At 44.3% G+C, this 19,695-nt stretch overlaps 1 protein-coding gene across 2 annotated transcripts in view; it reads right to left on the bottom strand.

Moving 5' to 3' along the window:
• rerea (arginine-glutamic acid dipeptide (RE) repeats a) overlaps positions 1–19,695 on the bottom strand; it is a 123,241-nt gene that overhangs the window by 34,122 nt on the left and 69,424 nt on the right. For both annotated transcript variants that reach the window (XM_053424549.1, XM_053424550.1), the window contains exons 5-7: positions 4,388–4,493; positions 2,745–2,841; positions 1,166–1,270 (exon numbers count right to left, since the gene is read on the bottom strand). In XM_053424549.1, the coding sequence (XP_053280524.1) occupies positions 1,166–1,270; positions 2,745–2,841; positions 4,388–4,493 (308 nt within the window). The remainder of the gene's footprint in view (positions 1–1,165; positions 1,271–2,744; positions 2,842–4,387; positions 4,494–19,695) is intronic.

Genomic DNA, 19,695 nt, shown 5'->3' with positions numbered 1-19,695 from the left:
ATCTACGATGTTAGTAACAATAGCAATAATAGTGATATTCTTCATTTTTAGAAAATGTAGAGTGATAACTCTGGGCATCATGAGACAGATGTATTAAATCAATATTATTAAGAGAGAATGGTTATTTTTCACAGAAGACATTTTCAAATGTCAAAGCATAGAAAGCATGAGTACTACTAAAAAAAAACCTTACTGATGGATGTGTCCCTGCAGTAATTAATCCTCGACAGTGAGTCAGCATCCACAATACAAGGATCAAGAAACTGAAGCAGCTAAATGAATGTCAGTGATTTCATTATTCACAGCTGTACTCTTCCAACCGAGATGTGTCAAAATGTTTTTCTTGTGTGAATAGGGCCTTTTCATCCTGATCAAACTAATGATTTCAAACACGGCTGCTGAGCTCCTCACAGATTCTCCTTTCAAGTCTTAATCTTAACGCAAAAAGATCTGTAATTAAAAAGTTGATGTGCAAATTGAGAAATATCAACAAACGCTGCAAACAATTACCAAGCCATGGGGGCGTTCTCCTGAGCTCATTCCCTCGCAATTAAATCACATTAGAGGACAAGTCTTTGTGCATTGATAACATAGTCACATAATGAACAGACAATATTAGTCCCACTACTGTGCCAAAAAAAGCATAGAGCTCAAGCTTTGTGAAAAATTTCTTTTTTCTTTGCTGAAAAATGTTCCATTAATTTCAATAGAGTTTTGCAACAGCTGGGTGACATTGTGAAAAGCAAAGACGGGATTGTAATTCTGTGCTCGTCTTTGCAACTCAACATTTAGTCTAATTTAGGAGGTATTATATGGTTATTATTGTGATACTACATAATCAAAAACATCTTGTCTCAACATGTGTAATATATCAGTAAACTCTCCTACTATCAATCTCTAACATATTTATGATAGTCAGATAAAACAATTCCCTTTGAAAATCATTAAATTGTGATAAAGTTTAGTTTTCTCTTTCTATAATAATGTACAGATTAATTCAGTAAATATCCGCCAGATTAATTGTTAATGAAAATAATCAGTTGCAGCCCTAATTTAATAACATTCAGTGTTGTGCAGAGTTTCTTCAGGATATCTGTCATGGGGGAGGAGACGTCTCCTCCACAGTACATTTCTGTGTGAGTGGAAGTGACAGAAAGCTCCTCACCTGGTCTCTGGGTTATATCCGAGGATATAGAAAAAGGAGTCGCTGCGGGCTTTGAACTCCTTGGCTGCAAAAATGTCGGAGAAATGGGAAATGTTGCATTTCCCCCTGTGAGAGAAAAGACAGGATTTATTATACAAAAAAAACAAAACAGTTTGATATCATAGAAGTAGCAGACGTGGCCCTAATTAGAAGCTCCTGGGGTGTTAATTTACTGAAGGTGACATCTACAGCAGCATGTATCTGGTTGCTGTCAATGCCCGCTGACTTTGCTGCAAGACACCAGACTCCAGCTACTCCACCCGTAAACACCAGCTGAATATGTCAGTTCTGCCTCGACTGGTGCAGCTGAGTTACGGAGACAGACACTGCAGAGATCTGAATGGGCATCAACCTGTTTGGCTCCCTCCCGCCATGAATACCCCCCCCCTAGTGAGCTGAGAGGGCAAAGCCTCTGAACACATCTTGGTGCCATTTCCTGTTTCCAGCACCCCGGTGTCTGGCTCAAATCAAAATAACAGACATCTCGCGGCATATGGAGCTGGGCTGCCTTGCAGAGAAGCTGTATCATTCCTCCCCCCTTAAAAAAGATTAACGGGTGGTGAGGAGGGCCGTCTTTCGCAGAGCTGCAGCATTACGGCATCCCACTGGAATTCCCTCCCATTTATCTAAAGCCTGGAGAATAAGTCAAATCAAAGGGTGCTCTGTGTAGGAGAAGTTGCAGTTAATTTGCCCTGAAATCAGCGGTTTCTGTAAGACATGGCTTTGACTGCCCGCCGCTGTGCTGCTCACAGATGGTTTTGGTTTAAGAAAAGGGGGAAGTGGGAGATGAGGAGGGGAGGGAGTGCAGCCAGGCATGAATGAAGAGACAGAGGCAGGGACACAGACTATATGATTTCAGAGCAAGAAAACAATGAAGCCTGTCCTTAGTGAGTATGAGCCATCGGTGTCCCTATACACAGACTCATGTTCAGACAGGTGTGTGTATGGGGGAGTTGCTACAGAGCCTTTTTAATCAGTGTTTAAATGTAAGGTAGCAGAAAGCATGTGAGCCCTCATTGCTTTGCATCTTCCCCACTGCACCATAACCATCCTGCCCAGCTTCAAAAGAACATTAGGATGAATAGAGTAAATGGAGTTCTAAATTAAACATCGGTCTCCTAAATCTGGCTCACAGCAGACAAGAATTTGATTAAAGCAGTGTCCCGATTAAAAACACTGGTTGTCAATTTTTTCTTAAATATATTAGAACAGTATTTGCGTGAAAAGGTAAATTGTTGGTATAAAAGCACATTAAAGAGAATTATACCGTAATCATACAATGTGTACAAATACACCAATATTACTTATGGGCTATTGTAGCTCATGTCCAACAGGATTTTTCCATTAAGTAAAAAACAATGCAACTGCAGCAACCATGATGTTGCTGGACTGAACGCTGACACTCAAGAAACAAGTGGGAGACTTTTAGCGCTTCTCTCAATTGCAGCTTCTATCTCCTAACACAGATAAGGACATGAACTTGCCTCTGTGTGTGTGTGTGTGTGTGTGTGTGTGTGTGTGTGTGTGTGTGTTTATTTACCTGAGAGCAGCAGCATGATAAGTGTCCACATAGTCAGAGATGAAGAGTTCTCGACTCCTGACCACTGGGTCTGTGATAATCAGCTCCCGACCAGAGTCTGCAGGAAGGAAAACACATGGTGCACTGAATACATTTATCTACAGTTTATATGTATAATGCTACATCGGCAAATTCATTCATCTACGACAGAGATAACAGAGATTAAGTAGCCTGGGTATTTTAACTCACTAATAAATGGGCTAGCACAGTTCTGCGTACACGCAAAGTAACAAGTACCTCAGTGGAGGTCAATATTATGTCACATAATTTAATAAAGCCAATAAAGAGCAGCTCCCTGAGGAGAGGACATAATGTTCAGTTCTCCAGTGAAATGACCCATGTGGGGTTAAGACGCATCAGCTGCACCAAGAATGAGCCGGGACTTGTCGTTGACAAATGACCTGAGTTGTTGCGTGCTGTGGCCACTGTGCTGCGGCCTTGTGACATCAATTCTAATAATCCCACGTCCCCGCTGCGAGGACGGACTGCAAATAGCAGAGTGTCGAGTTGCACTGAAACAGTGTCTGGAGGGAGCAGCGTACATGGGGTTTGGTTGATAACCTCAATGACACACCCGAATTTAAGTCTTTCCTCTGTCACAGGAGATACTGGGCTCATTGTAGGATAAGAAATACAGCATAACACCATGTTTAGTTGTAACATATACACCTGCTCGCTGGTAACAAGGCTGTTTTGATTCTGAATATATTTAGAGGCGACTGTATTCTGTGCGACCGACTGAGAAAAGCCCAACCATAAGGGTTATACTAGCTAATGAGAAGATAATTTCACATGATAACTTTCATATCGAATAAATTCATAAATTTGAATATACTGTTAATGCATTGTGCAAACAGTGAGGAGGTATAAGATTATTGATCTACCTCAGATTTGTAAAATGTTTAACAATTGTTTGTAATTCTCTGACCATTAAGAAGAGTTTAACACCTCAACCAATAGTAAAAATCAATCATTAAACTTAAAATATTTAATTGTGCTAATTATCGATATTGACTGATATGAAGTTTTATTTTGGCCATATTTTCCCACCCTATAAAAGATATTAACAGATTACCCCAACTATTGTAAATCTATATTAAAGCTGACTTTCCTCCATTTCATTTTTGTCATCATCACGATCAAGTGTTTTAGTGTGTGTCCCTGTAGAAGTGTATGTGTTAAAGTGTGATGAGTTCATTGGCACTGATAGTGTTGAGAGTGTGTGTGTGTGTGCGTGTGCGTGTGCGTGTGCGTGTGTGTGTGCGTGTGCTCAAGGTCCTCGTGACACTGTGGGTTATTAACACTTGACAGTGCTGCTGTCTGGCCTGAAGGAGCGTTACCCAGGGAACAGCACAGAGCCTTGGGATTGGCTCAGCGGCCTGGGACACGATCATCTGGTTTGTGTTTGAAATGCAACACACTCTTATATCTCTTTCAACAATCTGGAGAGCGGAGGCAGGTGTGTGTGTGTTTGTGAAGGGGAAGAGGAGTGTTGTGTTACAGAGCAAGCAAGAGTGTTTACTTTGTGTGTGGGAGTTTGTGTACTGTGTATATACACATGCACATGCGTGGCTGACATTCAGCGCATACAAGGCCTGTCTCACCGTTCTCATTGTTGCGATCCTGCACCAGGTGCTGGTACACAGAGTCGGGCACCTCTGACTGGCGGTAGTACCATTTCACATTCATCAGCAGATGGTCCCGTTTACTCTGCAACACAGAGAGACAAAGAGCGAGTAAGCAGGTGAGCAGAAAAAAAGAGAAGAAGATCCCACACAAAGATAAACAGAGATCATTTTGTTTGATCAAGACGTCACAAACTGGCCTTTTGGCAAACTGTGATGCTGTGCAGACACACTGGTTATGAGTCACGCTGGCTGATGCCAAAAAGCACGCAGGGAGACCAAGTCAATTAAAAAGGGATTGCAGAGCATTTAGAGCTTTAATAAAGCAAACAGTGGGATGGCCGTTCCAGGAGGGAGTAAAGAGGGAGACTCAGCAAGAGGGGGATGGATAAGAGTTCAATCTTTGGTATCTACAAATCAAGGGTTCTCCTCAGTTAAAGACAATACACTAATTAGCTGCTAAATTATTTTTAAGCACTGTTAGTTTACTAATGCACAGGTACAGTATCTCTCTAGCACTCTTTGGACTGTCTACTCCTCGGGTGCTGCCACCTACTGGCTATTCAATAAGGTGCAAGTAAGCAAAGGCATGTAATCCTCTAGACGACCAGCAAGTGGCAGCACTGAGGTGAGAGAAGAGAGCTTTTCTAGGACCAGTCAATGAAGAAAATAGAGAGGGAAGAAAGGGAGGGCGTCTGGGGGCTGTGAGAGAGAGTGAGAGAGTGTGTGTGTGTGTGTGTGTGTGTGAGTGTTAAGAAAATGGTAGAAACTGAGGCCAGTGCTGAGGTGAGAGATGAAAAGGGCAAAATACTGTTTTCATTTCATGTTATAAAATATTTATTGTGCCTTCACATAAGCCCAACTGACCGTCACAGTGGGTTGAGAGGAACATTAGAGAGACTGCCGGGCTAGGTGCTAGACTGCGACACTGTGCTATTGGCCCCAGCCATCTTTATTAAGGACTCGGCTGCACTGCAATGCACTGAACTAACCAAGTGAGACACCTGCACCACCCGGGGAGTACAGGAGAAACGGGCATATGGAAAAAATTGAAGAGGGGGAAAAGTAATTTGAGACAGACAATTTAACATCTGCACTCTCCAGCCTCTTAACATCTATGTGTGTGTATGTGTGTGTGTGTGTGTGTGTGTGTGTGTGTGTGTGTGTGCAGGAACATGAGGTCAGGGTAACGATATTTAAAGCCTTTTACAGTACATTGTTCTGTTATGTCACTGGGGAGGAGACTGAGCACACGCAGCCAAGCAAATCATCATCTGCCTAAACCCTCAAGTCCACCTCTGTTTTTCCAATTCTCTCCACTCCTTCCTTCCTCGTCTTCCTCCCTGCCCCCCCCCCCCTCCCTCCATCCTCCACCTTTCTCACTCCAACCCTCCACTCCACCACCTCTCCACCATTTTCTCCCTCTCTCCAACCTTGAACAGGGAGGAGGAACGAGGGAGAAAGTGAGCCCCGGACGTGTTAACAGCAGCTGGCAAGTAGTCAGTCATCTGAATTTAGTGACTTTGAATGATTGTGCCAGTGTGTGCGCGACAGCACACAATCACACAGACTTTTGGCTTTTGATGGAGCAGAGAACCACACTGATGGGCTGAGACACAGACCCTGCGAGCACGTAGACATACGGTGTGTGAAGAAATGTGTGCAATGACGTTGTGTCCCCCCCCCATTCCAACCTCTTGTCTATCTGGTGTAAAGACAATGTGGCCTTCCACACTAACAGGCGGCCTGCCGGAGCAATGCGAGTAGTTATCTGGTGGTTATACAATATTAATGCTTTAAGGAGACTGTAAATGCTGCTAGAGCGCTACCTGAACATGTCATTTTCTGCCTGTAAAACCACAAAATATAATGTATTTTTAGGAACCTGATGCAAACAGAAGAAACACAAGCAGGCAAAAAGACGCACACACGGGTTTTGCACGTTATTCATGAGCCTGCATTATTTCAAGCCAACCAAACGGAGCAAAGCAGAGCGCGACTGTTACTTCAGCTATAATCAGTATCCTCGTCACTACAGAGTAGCTGCCGCTCTCCGGAGCAGATTGCTGTTTAGAAGCTCACAGCGGCGTTAAGCCCTCTCAGGCAAACGAGGGAGGGAGCCGGAGAGAGGGAGAGGAAGACTGAGGCAGCCTATGGAGTTTGTAGTGGGAGCGAAGCATAGCTTTCAATTATCACAATTCTATAAACATGCAGGGTGGAGAAATGAGAAGATAACACCAGGAGAAAATGAAGGGGGATGATAGACAGCTGAGAATCGCCACAATAACTATCAAGTTGTATTGTCTGGGTTTTGCTAAGCCAGCCATAGAAAATGACAGAGAGAATCTACAACAGGGGAGCCACAAAGCTGAATTGATTAGAGACATTCCACGCTGCCTGTAGAGCCCCGCACAATGTCAGCCATCTTTGTCTGTCCTGCCAGAGGCTAAACATGGCCCTACCCTCCCTCCTCCTGGGCCCTAAACCCAGGGAATGCTCCTCACTGCGGAGAGGCCAAAAGACTTACTTACCCACTACTGAGAGAAAGAAATGAAACAAAACCAGAGAAGAAAAAAAGTATGAAAAGTGAAAGGAAGGAAAGGAGATTGAGGAGAAAATGAGGAGAGAGAGAAAGATGTTGGATTAAGATGGGAGGAGCAGGACTTTCTCATTTCCTCTGACTCAGAATAACAACTATCCTCCTCCTGCTTTGCTGAAACCCCCAGGGTACAAGGCAACCCCTTTATCCACTGAGGAGATATAAATCTGAGAGTCATGCTTTAGGGCTGAATACAATGGTTCCTCCCCTTCCTCCACTGGCTCAGTCTGGGCCGTGGCATTCTTGGGCACACTCCTAATACAGGGGTTTGATTATAAGAGCCTATATGATGGAAAATGTTTCAAGGTTGTACAGACTATTTCTTTAATGATGACTCTGAAATGTATCTCTGTTAATGAAAAAGTAAATCAATGCTTCTCTTAAAGCAGCCTGGATAAATCAGCCATTGTGTGAATCTGTTAATTCTCCCTCTGTGTAGCCAAAAAGGTGGCTGGCCCCTTGGATCCAAAAGGGCTGTGCAATTTTCTTTGTGTGACTGCATGTGTGCAGTCAACTCTGGAGCGGGGGCCTCTGTGTATGACCACACCACTACAAAGACTCGGGGTAAAGAGGGAAAGGCAGAGGGCAGACGGTCCCTTTACAAGAGCAGGCTTTAAATGTGAAAAGAGACCAGCTCTTCTGGAGGAAATCTCTGGACGCATACACTTAAATAGATTCATTCTGTGTTGTCAAGAAGGAAAGTGTGAAATCGATACAGTGCTTTTCTTTACAAAAACCTGATGCTAACACGAACACCTCTTCCTGTCAATCTTTTTCATATTTGGATGAGTGCACCGTGGCAGCAGCGCTCTACTTCTCCCGCATCTGTTCGCAGTGGCCTTTACAATATGTTCATTACCTCCAAGCAAAGCCGAGCTGTGACAAAACTGAGGGAACGTTGTTACAACCTGTAACCCTCAAACCTAATGCCCCGTTCCTCCGCCTCCCCGCACTGTAACACTAGAGCTCTGCTTTAAACAAAACCAGACCCTCCCGCTCCCACACGACAGGCCCCCAGTGCACCTCGTTAACAGGAAACCTCTGTTTATTTTCTCTACTTTTCAAACACTCTCTTCTTCCTGTGCTAACCCTGTTAGTGACTACCCCCCCGTCCCTGCTGGTGACATCAGCAGCCGGGATATATGACTTCCTTCAGAAGGTGGCAGCTAGAAGTACGGAAGGAAAGAAGGATCCCCAATTCATAGACAAAGGAGACGGTTGAGAGGGAGGGAGGGAGGGAGGGACGAGGGGAGGTCAAACAGAGCAGCAGAAGCAGCAGCAGCTCAGTGTTAGCCAGGAATGTCAAGCAGTTCAGCTCGGCTAGCACGCTGTTGAGCTAACAGCTTAGTTATCTAACGCCCCATTGGCAGGGGAGGCTCAGGTATGGTGAGATCAGGGCCGGTAGCCGTGTGACATTGACAGGCGGAGGCTCAAAATGGCACAGAGGGCGGATTGTGGGAGTGTTTCACCTCGCCTGCCACCAGGGGAGAGAAAGCACAACCAAAGAACAAAAGGCTGATTGTGGCATTTGGAGGCAGAGATGGGATCTGGGGGGACTAATCTGCTGCTCCGACATGATAAGATTAGAGAAGGGAAGGCAGGCAGGAAGAGCTGGCTGGGAAGATCACACATACACTTGCATAAACACACACACACAAAAGATGATGAATCTGATTGGAAGGGTTTTCCACTTGGCTTTCTCTCTTCATCCTTTTCCTTCTTTCTCTCACTTATTCTCCCGCTCTCCCTGAGACAGAGATCTGCCAGCACACCAGCACTCAATAAGCACTTCCATCTGGACCACAGCGCACGCACGCGCACACTTTCAAAAACTCTGTGTGTGTGTGTGTGTGTGTGTGTGTGTGTGAACGTACACTGGCGTAGTACAAGAGATCGGCTGTGCTCACGCAATCTTCGACATCTCAGTGACTGACAAAGGAGGTTGTTAAGAAGAAATGCCAGCATGCTGGGTGAGCAAACACATACAAGCAAAATCTGTCTGTCTTTCTCTCTCGGACACACACAAATAACAGGCTTTCAGATTAAGCACCGCTATTCTTCTCCGGGCCCTGCAGTAGAGCGGGGCAGGCTGGGACTCTGTGTCAGAGGTAAGAGAAGGCACCTCTAAATCAGGCTGTCAGAGCCAGCAACAGCAGCAGGACTCCACTCTGCAACCCTCCTCCTTATGAGCTCCACGGTGAGCTCTTTGCTACTTGGTGCAACAAAGGATAACCTGCCCCTCAAGCCTCGTTCTCTTAGGCACATACAATAACCCAAAACAATGCAGATTACAATGTTTGCGAGGAGGAACTGTAAAGAGCCTGCCTCCACGCCTGGCAACAAGAACAAACGGAAAGGGAGAGAGAGTGAGAGAGTGAAGTGTGGGAGGCAGAGGGAGGAGGAGGAAGGGTGAGGTGAGTCCCAGCTGTGGTGGCGATGCTGGCAGGACCTTTGCGCAGTGCCTACACAGGGGTGCCTCTCTCTGTGGCTTGACCTGTTTGGATATTAAATCTGCGACCTCTGCTTTTGAACGCACTGGGCCCATCTGTCAGGCCGGCTCCATATTGGATTGGATGAGCATTAGCAGCTTCAAAGTGGGCAGATTTGCGCTTGTTGCTCTTTGTGTGTGTGTGTGTGTGTGTGTGAGTGAATGTGTGTGGGTGTGACTTTGAACATGACAGCCCACGTCTGCCTTAAATTTAAAACCCCCTTTCAAGGAATCAAGCAGATGCACATAAATCACTTTATGACAGATGTGTGTCACTGTACAATTTGTCGTCATTCACCGACACATCTGAGGATGCTAACAGGTCCTCCCGTCGTCCAGGGAAAAAAAAAAGAGTGGTTGTGGCAAGAATGGAGAATAGAAAGGAGGAGGAGAGGGGTTGAGTCACATGGAGCTCACAGATGATACAAATTAAGAATTGAGGGCTGAGGGCCACTACTGATGGATCATACTGCCAACCACAGGCACACTTTATACACTGGAGAGTCACAAGCACCACACATGACTGCCACATCTGAGGTCTGGCTCATCCAACACGTTGCTCCACTCCATGCTAATAACAAACAGGGGTAACTGCACCAGTCTTTGCTTCATCGCTCCTTTAGTTCAAATGGGTCCCAGTGGCAGAGAGTAAATCAATGGTGGAAATAATACGAAAAAAAAGACTGATGCTGAACACATTGCCCTCCATTCTGACAGAGAGGGGCGGAGAGAAAAGATAACACTAGCCCTGGCTGCTCCCTCCATAAAATAGCCAGGCTTTGTCCAACTTAAATATTTGTCTTTGCCTCCAACACACTTCTGCTGCACGACTTCTTCGTTTTTTCCTTATAGAAATTTAGGACGGGTTAAGTGTCTAAGACAGCGGCACTGTGGCAGGCAGAAGGAAAGAGGATTTAAAGAATATATTTAAGGACTAAATATAACAATGCAGAGAATAATGACCATCATTTGCTACACAACATTGACAAGGAGCAGCAGGAATCTGGCAACATGTCTTCAGTGATTTAGGACACACACACAGACACACTCTCTCTCAAATTAACAGCAACCAGATAAAGGATTTTCTGTTTGGGGAGTAAATGTCGGAAGACTATATGTGACACCGGCAGGTAAATGTTTTTACCAAAACAGTCATGTAATTAAACACTTTGTGTCAGTTTGACACACACACACAGATTTTTTTTTATCCAAGTCTATCCAACCATCCATCTGACCATAATCTTCACCAAACAACTAGCAGCAGTGAATCAGTTGCAGAGTAAGATCTTCGTGGAATGCAGGTGACGGTCGTTCATTGTGCAAAATGCATCACAGGTAAGACAGGGAAATCTGGTAGAATTTGGAGATTACATTGTTGTATGAGACAGGCTACAGTCTAATGCAGAAGCTTTGTTCAGATAGAACATGAAACCGGAGTTAAACATTAGCAAACACAATTAGTGCATATCTGTGTCCCTGAAACTCACTTTATTGTAAATATGTTCATTAATACTTTAAAGACATTTTTTTTTAAATTATTTAATAAATTTATGAATCTCCAATTAATGTATTCAAATAATTTTGCTCTGGCCTCTGAGTTTTTATTTAATACAGTGGCTTCTTATCTCAATAAAATACTAGAACAAATGTTTATGTACCACACAAAAGCATTTCGTTGTTTTAGCCACTAAAAATAAGCTTATCTGGTGGATTTTTCCATCCAACATCCACCTCTAGTCAAAAAGGTTAATGTCAGACTCTGCTTGCAGCCCTGGCAGGGCACAGACCAGAATGCAGATTCAAGTGAGACTTCAAACGCAGGCTGTGTGAGGACAGATGGAGGCGGTTAGGAGAGCTCATATCTGGCTGTTCAGATCATAATACTGACTTTATTTTCCAAGCTCTTCCTTTCAGCCAGACATACAGTTATAGCCTGCCAGAAAACATTGTCATTTCTGCCTTCAGCCTTTCATTTAGCCGCTTCAAAGCCATCTCGCTTTGATACCTGGTTTCCTGTCTGTTGGTGTGCTCGCTTGTGTGAGTGTCAGTGTGTTTGTTTCTGCATATAGCCCGGGATGTTCTCTTGAGAGTGGGAGACTTGCCTGGTCTCGAGGTAATACCAGTGAGTCACAATTGAGAGTTGGACGCAAACACACAAACACTGAGGAATGCTGACTTTTTTTGGATGTCGCTGGCTTCCTTTGTTTTGTGTTGAGTGTTTAAACGGTCTGGTGTTTTGTTTGGGAGCATGTGTGCTTTTGGCCCATAATGTTAGCTTTATCTTGTTAACATAACCGGGTGAGCTAATAAGACATCTTACTAAAACTGACAGGATTATTGCTGAGGAGTAAGAGAAAAAGGGGCATGCAGAAAAGCACAGGGATATCAAGCTCTGCGTGTGTGTTTGTGTGTGTGTGTGTGCGAGTGTGTATACTTGTCATTTTGGATGTCTGCCCAGCCAGCTAATTCAGACCCTGTGTGAATGTGTGTTTTTTTGACTAGCAGTGGCCGCCTCCTGAGCAGGGTATGACAGAGAAGGAGTTGTGGGCTGATTGAGCGCTGTAATGGAAGACAGGAAATGAGAAGGCTTGCTTTAGCCAATGCTAATCGATCTCCCGCCTAGATGTAGTTCTCACACACACACACAAATGCATATGAACATTTAACTTTCAGGCTTAAGTGTAGGTTAATGCAGGCATAATGCGAAACCTGAATAAGATTTGGCCATGGCTAGGGTGTTAGGGTGGGGGTGTGTGTGTGTGTGTGTGTGTGCGGTACATCTCCTTAACAACTCGCAGGGGAGGCAGAAAGGTGGTGTGTGTGTGCATGGATGGGTGCTTAGAAAAGGGGTGATGGAGAGGTTGTGTGTGTGTGTTTGTGAGTTTGTGTGTGTGCTAAGTGCGCATTTCTTCTTGCATGTGCACAAGCAATATGCTTTGGAGGTCTTCTCTATGTAAGAGCAGCTGTCAGGCCATCACAGGAATGTCTATAGACAGTGTGTGTTGTCTTTGTGTATAGGATGTGAGCTGATCATACATACTAATATGAATATTTATGATCCTTCTAACACACGCACAAGGAGGCAAATAAGCCGAGAACAAATGCAACTGAAAAAACTATTTTAACGCTGCATGTAAAACCGGACAGGCAGCCATCAAGAGCTCACGTCACCATGAGCTCAACCGGTTCTGATTGTATTGTTTTATCTGGCCACTGCCTCTGGAGATATCCATCTCTCCGTGTCTCGTCCCCCTCTATCTCTGAGTCTGAAGGTGACCTTGCCAGCTTTTCAGTCTCTAGTGATGACACTGGCCCTATCAGCAATACATCATGTAAGCTGTGTATCAGCCAGATGCCGCAGTAGCCAAGCAGTGGGTGGTCTGTCAGGCATGCTTGCTTTGTACAATATGCAAATAATCACATGCAAATTAGCTACCCGCCTGTGCGACGATATATCAGTGTGGATGCAAATGCAGAAGGCTATCAGACGAGTATTGGTGTTAGCAAATGATTTAAAGATGTTACAGCTCATAAAATGGAAAGGCTAGTTTCAGCAACTGTAGTCTGAATGCTGTGTAACACGCGCACATGCAACACACACACACACACAGGCAAGAAGCTGTGAGCAGCCTCCTGCTGTGCTGCAACAAGAGATGTATTGTAGACAACACAGCTGCAATAACAAGGCTGGCCCAGTGCTAGAAGGAGCTGTACTGCATGACTCGCAGTCTGGACAGTAACAGCCACCATATTGTAACACGATTAGGGATGAACTTTGGGTGAGAGTCACTGAGCAACAGTTCAGTCTGTTTGAATTGCTTTTAATTCCACGTAGGAATCAAGTTCAAGTCGTAAATATTTCCAGCTTTGCTTCCTCAATTCAAACATTACACAAGAATAAATCCACTCTGCTATCATTTAGGAACACCAAAGTCATTTTAAACCCACTGGAAAGGTCGAATTGGTCATTAGATTGTTGTGCTTTCTGTCCCTGATTACTTCACCACTCTATATTCTATATTTTACAGTGCAGAGAAAACAAATAACAATTTCAATTAGACATAGCTAAAAAATGGTTTGAAAAGAAATGTGTGAGATTGTATGAATTAAAGACAAAGACAAAGAAAATATGCAGTGCGTTTGCAGAGCATACTTGCTGTGAAGACAACTGCTGATACCAAATGGAAATACTGTTCACCTTTAGACATGTCTGCAGACATCTGACACATTCTGACAAGAAAGTGCCTGTTGATATTATTTATAATTCAATATGTTTAAATTGTTTCATAAATCTTATATTCCTGAACACATTTCAGGTGAAAAAATTAGCTTAATTGTTGTGTACAGATACAAATCGGACAGTTTGACCACAAGCTGAGTGCGTATTAAGTATATAGTTTTATTTACTCATGATCAGTCTTGCAGAGCTAAGAGGAATATTTTCTCTCCTGACATCCCAGATGGATCAAAGCCTGTCCCTCTATACTTGCTGCAGCTGTAACAGCAGGAGTGCTGTTAGTGTTCTGGCCAGGAATAACTAGCCTACCATTAGCAGTAGAACTGCTAGCATCCTCATCACTTTCGCCAGATTGCGTACATTTAAAAATAACGCTACGTTTTAGCCTTTCAGACATTTAGGGTCAACATCTGCCTGTCTTTGGTGTTAGAGGGATTTATAACACACGGTGGAGAGCTTTTATTGCACTTAGCGTAACAAGATGTCAACCTGTCTCTCCTCTGCTGTGGATGACAAAAAAGCAAAGTCACACAGTGCTAAAATAAAACCATTAACTAGGAAATACAGCCAATGATTGTGAGGTTCTTTCATGCTGTGGGGCTGCTCTGTTGCTTCTGGTATGGGAGGAGACTGAATCTATCAACAGAATGATGAAAACAGAACATTACCCTGACATTTCAGAGTCGAATGTGTTAGTTTGAGACAAAGATGTGTGTTCCAGCAAGAAAACAACCTGAAGCTCACAGGCATCAGCATAAGGGATTTATTATAAAGGAGAATATGTACAGTTTTACACTGACCAGCAACGAGCCCTGACCAAAATCTCATTGAAAACCTTTGCCAAAAGCTGATATATGTGCTCGCGAAACTGATACCCAGTAACTTAAAATAACTTGCACTCATAGCATTGAAAGAGTGGTAAACACTACCAACAGACGAGTGTAAGAAACTTTGAGATGCTACAAGAAACACTTAGTGTAGCCAAAGGTTCTGCAACCACATAACTAGAGGAGGCCATAAAAGCATCTGGGGCACATTTTGTGTTCGTATCACTTCACCAGCTTTGCTTTTTTGTTCTTTTGTTCAATAACCTTGGGAGGTATGTTGAAAATATTCTGGTAAAAATAAAATACTGGTTCATTTGCATTTATTTCTGAAGGGGTTTTAATTCGTGCTTAAAAATCAGGTGTACCAACATTTCTTAGACAAGTCTTTGTTTGGTCTCATTTTCAGATTTTATTCACAACACAATAATGTCAATATATCAAGAGAATATTCAGCTGACAAAATGTGGGATCAGTTGGTGACTACTTCAAAAGGATGAAGGAAAATATCACATCGTGATTTTTTACAAACCTATTTTAAGTCCTGCAAATGAAAAGTGCAGCCTCTTGCAACATCTTCACTGCTGGCTTCCCCCAGTGTAACGGGATAAAATACAAATGGCTGAGATAACAACTGTTCACTTAGGAAAAACATTGGAGTCATGATGAGAATGGTGTGTCAAACACATTGGTTATCGTTTGCACATACACAGTGCCCGCTGAGCAAGAGCGTGAGACAAAGAGGTTCAACAACAAACCGATGTCTCTACTCTCTGCAGCCCAGGCACATCAAAGCTTTCTCCGCCCATTCATACACGTGTGCGCCTGTATATCAAACACCATATTTTGAACATGCACACACACATGCTCAGTCTGCATTTGCTTTGTGTAGCAGCGTCCAGGTCTGAGTAGGGAAGGCGAAGGATTTTGATGTAGACGGGGGAATTATTCGCCTCGGCTCACTCTGACAGGGAGAAGAGGGGATGACTGTTTACCCGCAGTGAGTGAGAGAAGCAGAGGGGGAAAAAAAGAGAAAGGAACAAAAAGACAGAGGTCGGTGCTGTGTCTTAGACTGTTCTCTCTTCTCAGTAAGTAACCTATCGTCCAACTTTCACCCCTCACTTGCCCCAGTCAACATCATTGAAAGGCGACACCTACACAGGCACACCAATCTCTGCCTTTAAAAATGGCTATAAGGTGCATTTGATAAAAGGCTGGGTCAATGTAATTAGTTGTAACATGTTCTGGGCCAAGATGCTGTGAACAGGAACAGAAGAGGAAGGAAAACACAAACACATTTAGAAAAACCCACAGAGAGGAAAACCAAAGAATGCAAAGAACCCGCCCCCCACACACTCAGGCACATGCACAAGATCTGTGCATCCCAGTGTGACCATATGGTTTGGCGGGGACTTCTTACCCACCACAGAGGAAGTGTCCGTTTACAGTGTAAGTTCACTTGTCCGCCATCACATCCTGTCTCCCAGCTCTAAACTGCCATGTGAAGCCCGCTCGGCTCAGCCCAGTCACGGCTTTGATGTTAAATCAAGAAGAAAGGAGACACAGTTCACCATGCCATGCAATCAGCATCAGCGTGAGATCTAGGAGGGTGCACACAACCCCAATCGACAAAAGCACAGGCAGCATAAAGAGACCTTTATATGTTCTATAGATGGTGAACCTCATCCGCTTGAGACCTGTGTTGTCAGCAGATTGTCGTGTTTTTTCCCTCCATTGTTGTGATGTGATTGACATCCACCTGTCCTTAGGTGGAGGTTGATTAGGTGTTCTTAGAGCTGGCTCTTTGTAACTGAGTGGATGCGTGTAATAGATTATGTGTGTGTACACTGATATGATGGGCTGATGATGGGATGATCCAGCAGACATTGACTATCAGTCCGTGGAATACAACAGGGCGGGGATATTGATGACTCTCTTAAACAGTGGATATCATTGCCATGACAGCCCATACATTATCGCCATGAAGCTACACCACGTCACCGGCCTGTGGCCAATGGGCAGGCAGCTGCCGAGCAAACAATCCCCAGCAGCGTTGGAATGGTTGAAGGAGAGAGGAGAATGCTAAATGTGCCTCTTCATCTGGTGATTGACACAAAGCCTCTTGTTTACCGGCGCCACTGAGATTTGCATCTTTTTACCGTTGCCCCTCCTGCTCTTCTCCTCTCTTATTTCTGTTCTTCTCTTCTACTTCACTCCCACAATCCTCCCTGTTTGTTGAGGTGCTGCATGAAGTGGGGGTATTACCCCACCCTGCTGCTATGATATTGATCAGCCTCCTCTCTCCCTCGCTTCCTTTCTCTCTCCTCTCTTCATAGCCCACTGCATTGATTCCACTCTCCCTCTAAGCCCGCCAGCTAGGAGTGATTACACAAGCTGCTCACACACAGTGATTCAAGCACGCACGCACGCATGCACGCACACATACACACTAGGTAGGGATGTGGAGCTTTGCTTTACTTTAAAGGCTATAAAGCTCAGTGGCTGCTGCACCAGCCCAGAGGAAACACTGCTTCTTTTCATTTAAGCCAACCAATGACTGCAAGCTTAGCAGGACATATTACCACAATAAACATTATTGTTTTAACGTGTTAGCATAGCATATCAGCAGGCTGGCATAGAGCTGGCGGTGCTCTGATGGTTTTTGTCAGTGTGGTGCTAAAGATGGCGGTGGTGGGGCTTGACAGGTGGACTCCAGACACCTTGTGATTCTGTGCAGAACCTTCACAGAGCTAATGCTCACTCCTTATATGGGCCTGCAGTGCTGCGTTCACCATCTAAAGACTTGCAGCCAGCCTCATGAAGCAGAGGCTGTTAAATGAAACAGCAGAGAGTGGGAGTGCTACACAGACAAAAGGCTGTATCAACAGCCAAAATCAGCTGTGTGCATTTGTTGGAATTTTATGGTTTGGAATGGAAAAGCTCACCTAGTTGTGTATAAGCTCCACAACCTTGTACAAACTGTGCAAGCAGCAGAAGCTGTGGCTCATCAGCAAACACTTGCACAATAATTAGTTAAATACCAGTCCCCTCCATGTAACTAGATATTATCTCTGCTAACAAAAATCGGTGGGGTGCGAGAGCTTTTGGATCGGGAGTCCTAGCTCACAAGCTAAGAAGAGCAGTGTGGCCCAACGCCACAGGGACGGCCACTTTTCTCTGTGTAACGTCTTTCCGGCAGCAGCAGCGATCCAACCATTTGGCATTTAAATGACATTTTGGCGTAGCAACAACCAGTTTACAACTAATTATGGAGAGTTGCTGGCGTATCAAGCAGTGAGTCTCACAACACATGAACACTGCTGTTAAAACTACTCTTAACCAGCACCTCTGCCTTTTGATAACATATTCACATGGACTGAATGGAAATGTGGGGAATAGAACTCTTTAACAGAGTCCAAACAAAGACAAGAGGGGAGAGCAAGGGCAGTGTGAGGGTAATCAATTGTAGTAATCAATATTCTCCCTCTGTTGTCATCACTGTTTGAATTCAGCAATATAACCTCTTAGACTGGCACAAAATCTAAGTTGTGTGTCTGATAGAACATTTGGCCTCATTTAACTTACATGAAACTCCCAATTAACAGCTTCTAAACAGCTAAAGCAACATCTGACAAATAAATAAGATTATGTCTCATTATCACTCAGAAAAGGCCCATATAAAAAAAAAAACTCTGTTGACCCAGCGAGGCGCCTTTAGAGAAGATGTTCTGGGCCAAAAAGTACTCTAAGAGACATTCAGCCATCTGTTAACAGCAGGCTCCATCAGTCCCCTACAGGTCCTGTCACACGTCTACAGCTTGGAGAGTGTAAGCACAAGTTCCACTGTGGTGCACACACTATGAAGAAATGAGGTGTGTGTTTTGTGTGAGTGTGTATCTTGGCTCTGCGGGGAGGAGAGGACGAGGGGTCACTGTCTATACACGGAGCACCCCTGGACAGACAAGGGTCTCAATCACCTCCAACACCCCTCTGCATCCTCCACTTGCTGATGGAGAGAGCCATTCGCACTCATCCGCCAACTCCATTACCCACTCCGACAGGGCTGCACATTAAATCATTCTATTTCACCTGGAAAGGGGGTACGGTAGGAGACAGAGAGGGGGGGGGCTGGGTCTTCTTTTTTTTTTTTTATAACGCTTTGCTCTTTTGCTGGTTGGGAAGTGATTCGTAAATGTTCACGTGCTGGGGCACCATCATTAACTGGCCCAAATCAGCCCCTTATCCCACAGCGCCTTGAGGCATAAGATTCATCAAGACGACCAGACAGTAGAGGAGAGAGTAAGAAAGGAGAAGCCGAATGGAAATAATGTGGAATAAGGCCAGGAACACCATTGGATATGAAAAGTGCAAATGACAAGTGCCTATAAAGAGTTATTCACCCTCAAACGGGAGGGCATTATGATGATCTATAAATGGGCTGTTAAGCTCAATAGCCCAAGGTTAGCTTGTCGGAATGCTGCAGTGCAAGTCTATACAGCCGACTGTATTAGTCCTTTCATAAACACACAGCCGGTCCCATCTGGATAAAAAAGTATTTAAAATGCTCTGGTTATTTCAATTAGCTCTAAAGCAAGTAAGAGAAGGAATTAAACAGCGTGTCAGATAAAGGTCCCATCACAGATGGCCACGCACAGCAGCCGCGTGCTTTTACAACTGTACAGGGGCAAAGGAGAAAGCACCGGACAAAAGACATGGGGATTTGACAACTGTATAAAAAGAGACTTAGGGGAGGTCTATATTTTCTTAATCATTTCATTAAGATACTGCTTAGGCTAATTTAACAGTAGGCTTAATAAGGCAGTCTTTCCTCTCTCTGCTCTGTACACAAGTGTTAACTGTCTCCTGGAACAAAGGCGGCTCTGTTCACAAACACAACACTGCCAAACTGTTAAGTACATTCCTATAAAGAGAAGAACAAAGAGCGTTTGAGCGTGGCGGGTGCAGAAATGAATACAGCTACTGAGGGGAGAGCACAGCTCGGCCCTTTGATGCCAGGAAATGTGTCTACCATTGTGGCTAGTGTTTAAACTTCTTCATAGCACACGGTTTAAGATCGAGGCAGGAACAAAATCAACTGGTAGTAGCATGAAATCTCAGTGGAGAAACAGTTTGGGAGAG

Source organism: Pleuronectes platessa, chromosome 6, assembly GCF_947347685.1.
Source record: "Pleuronectes platessa chromosome 6, fPlePla1.1, whole genome shotgun sequence".
NCBI classification, from domain to species: Eukaryota; Metazoa; Chordata; class Actinopteri; order Pleuronectiformes; family Pleuronectidae; genus Pleuronectes; species Pleuronectes platessa.
The sequence above is the reverse complement of the archived record's forward strand: the minus strand, read 5'-3'. Positions and strand labels throughout refer to the sequence as shown.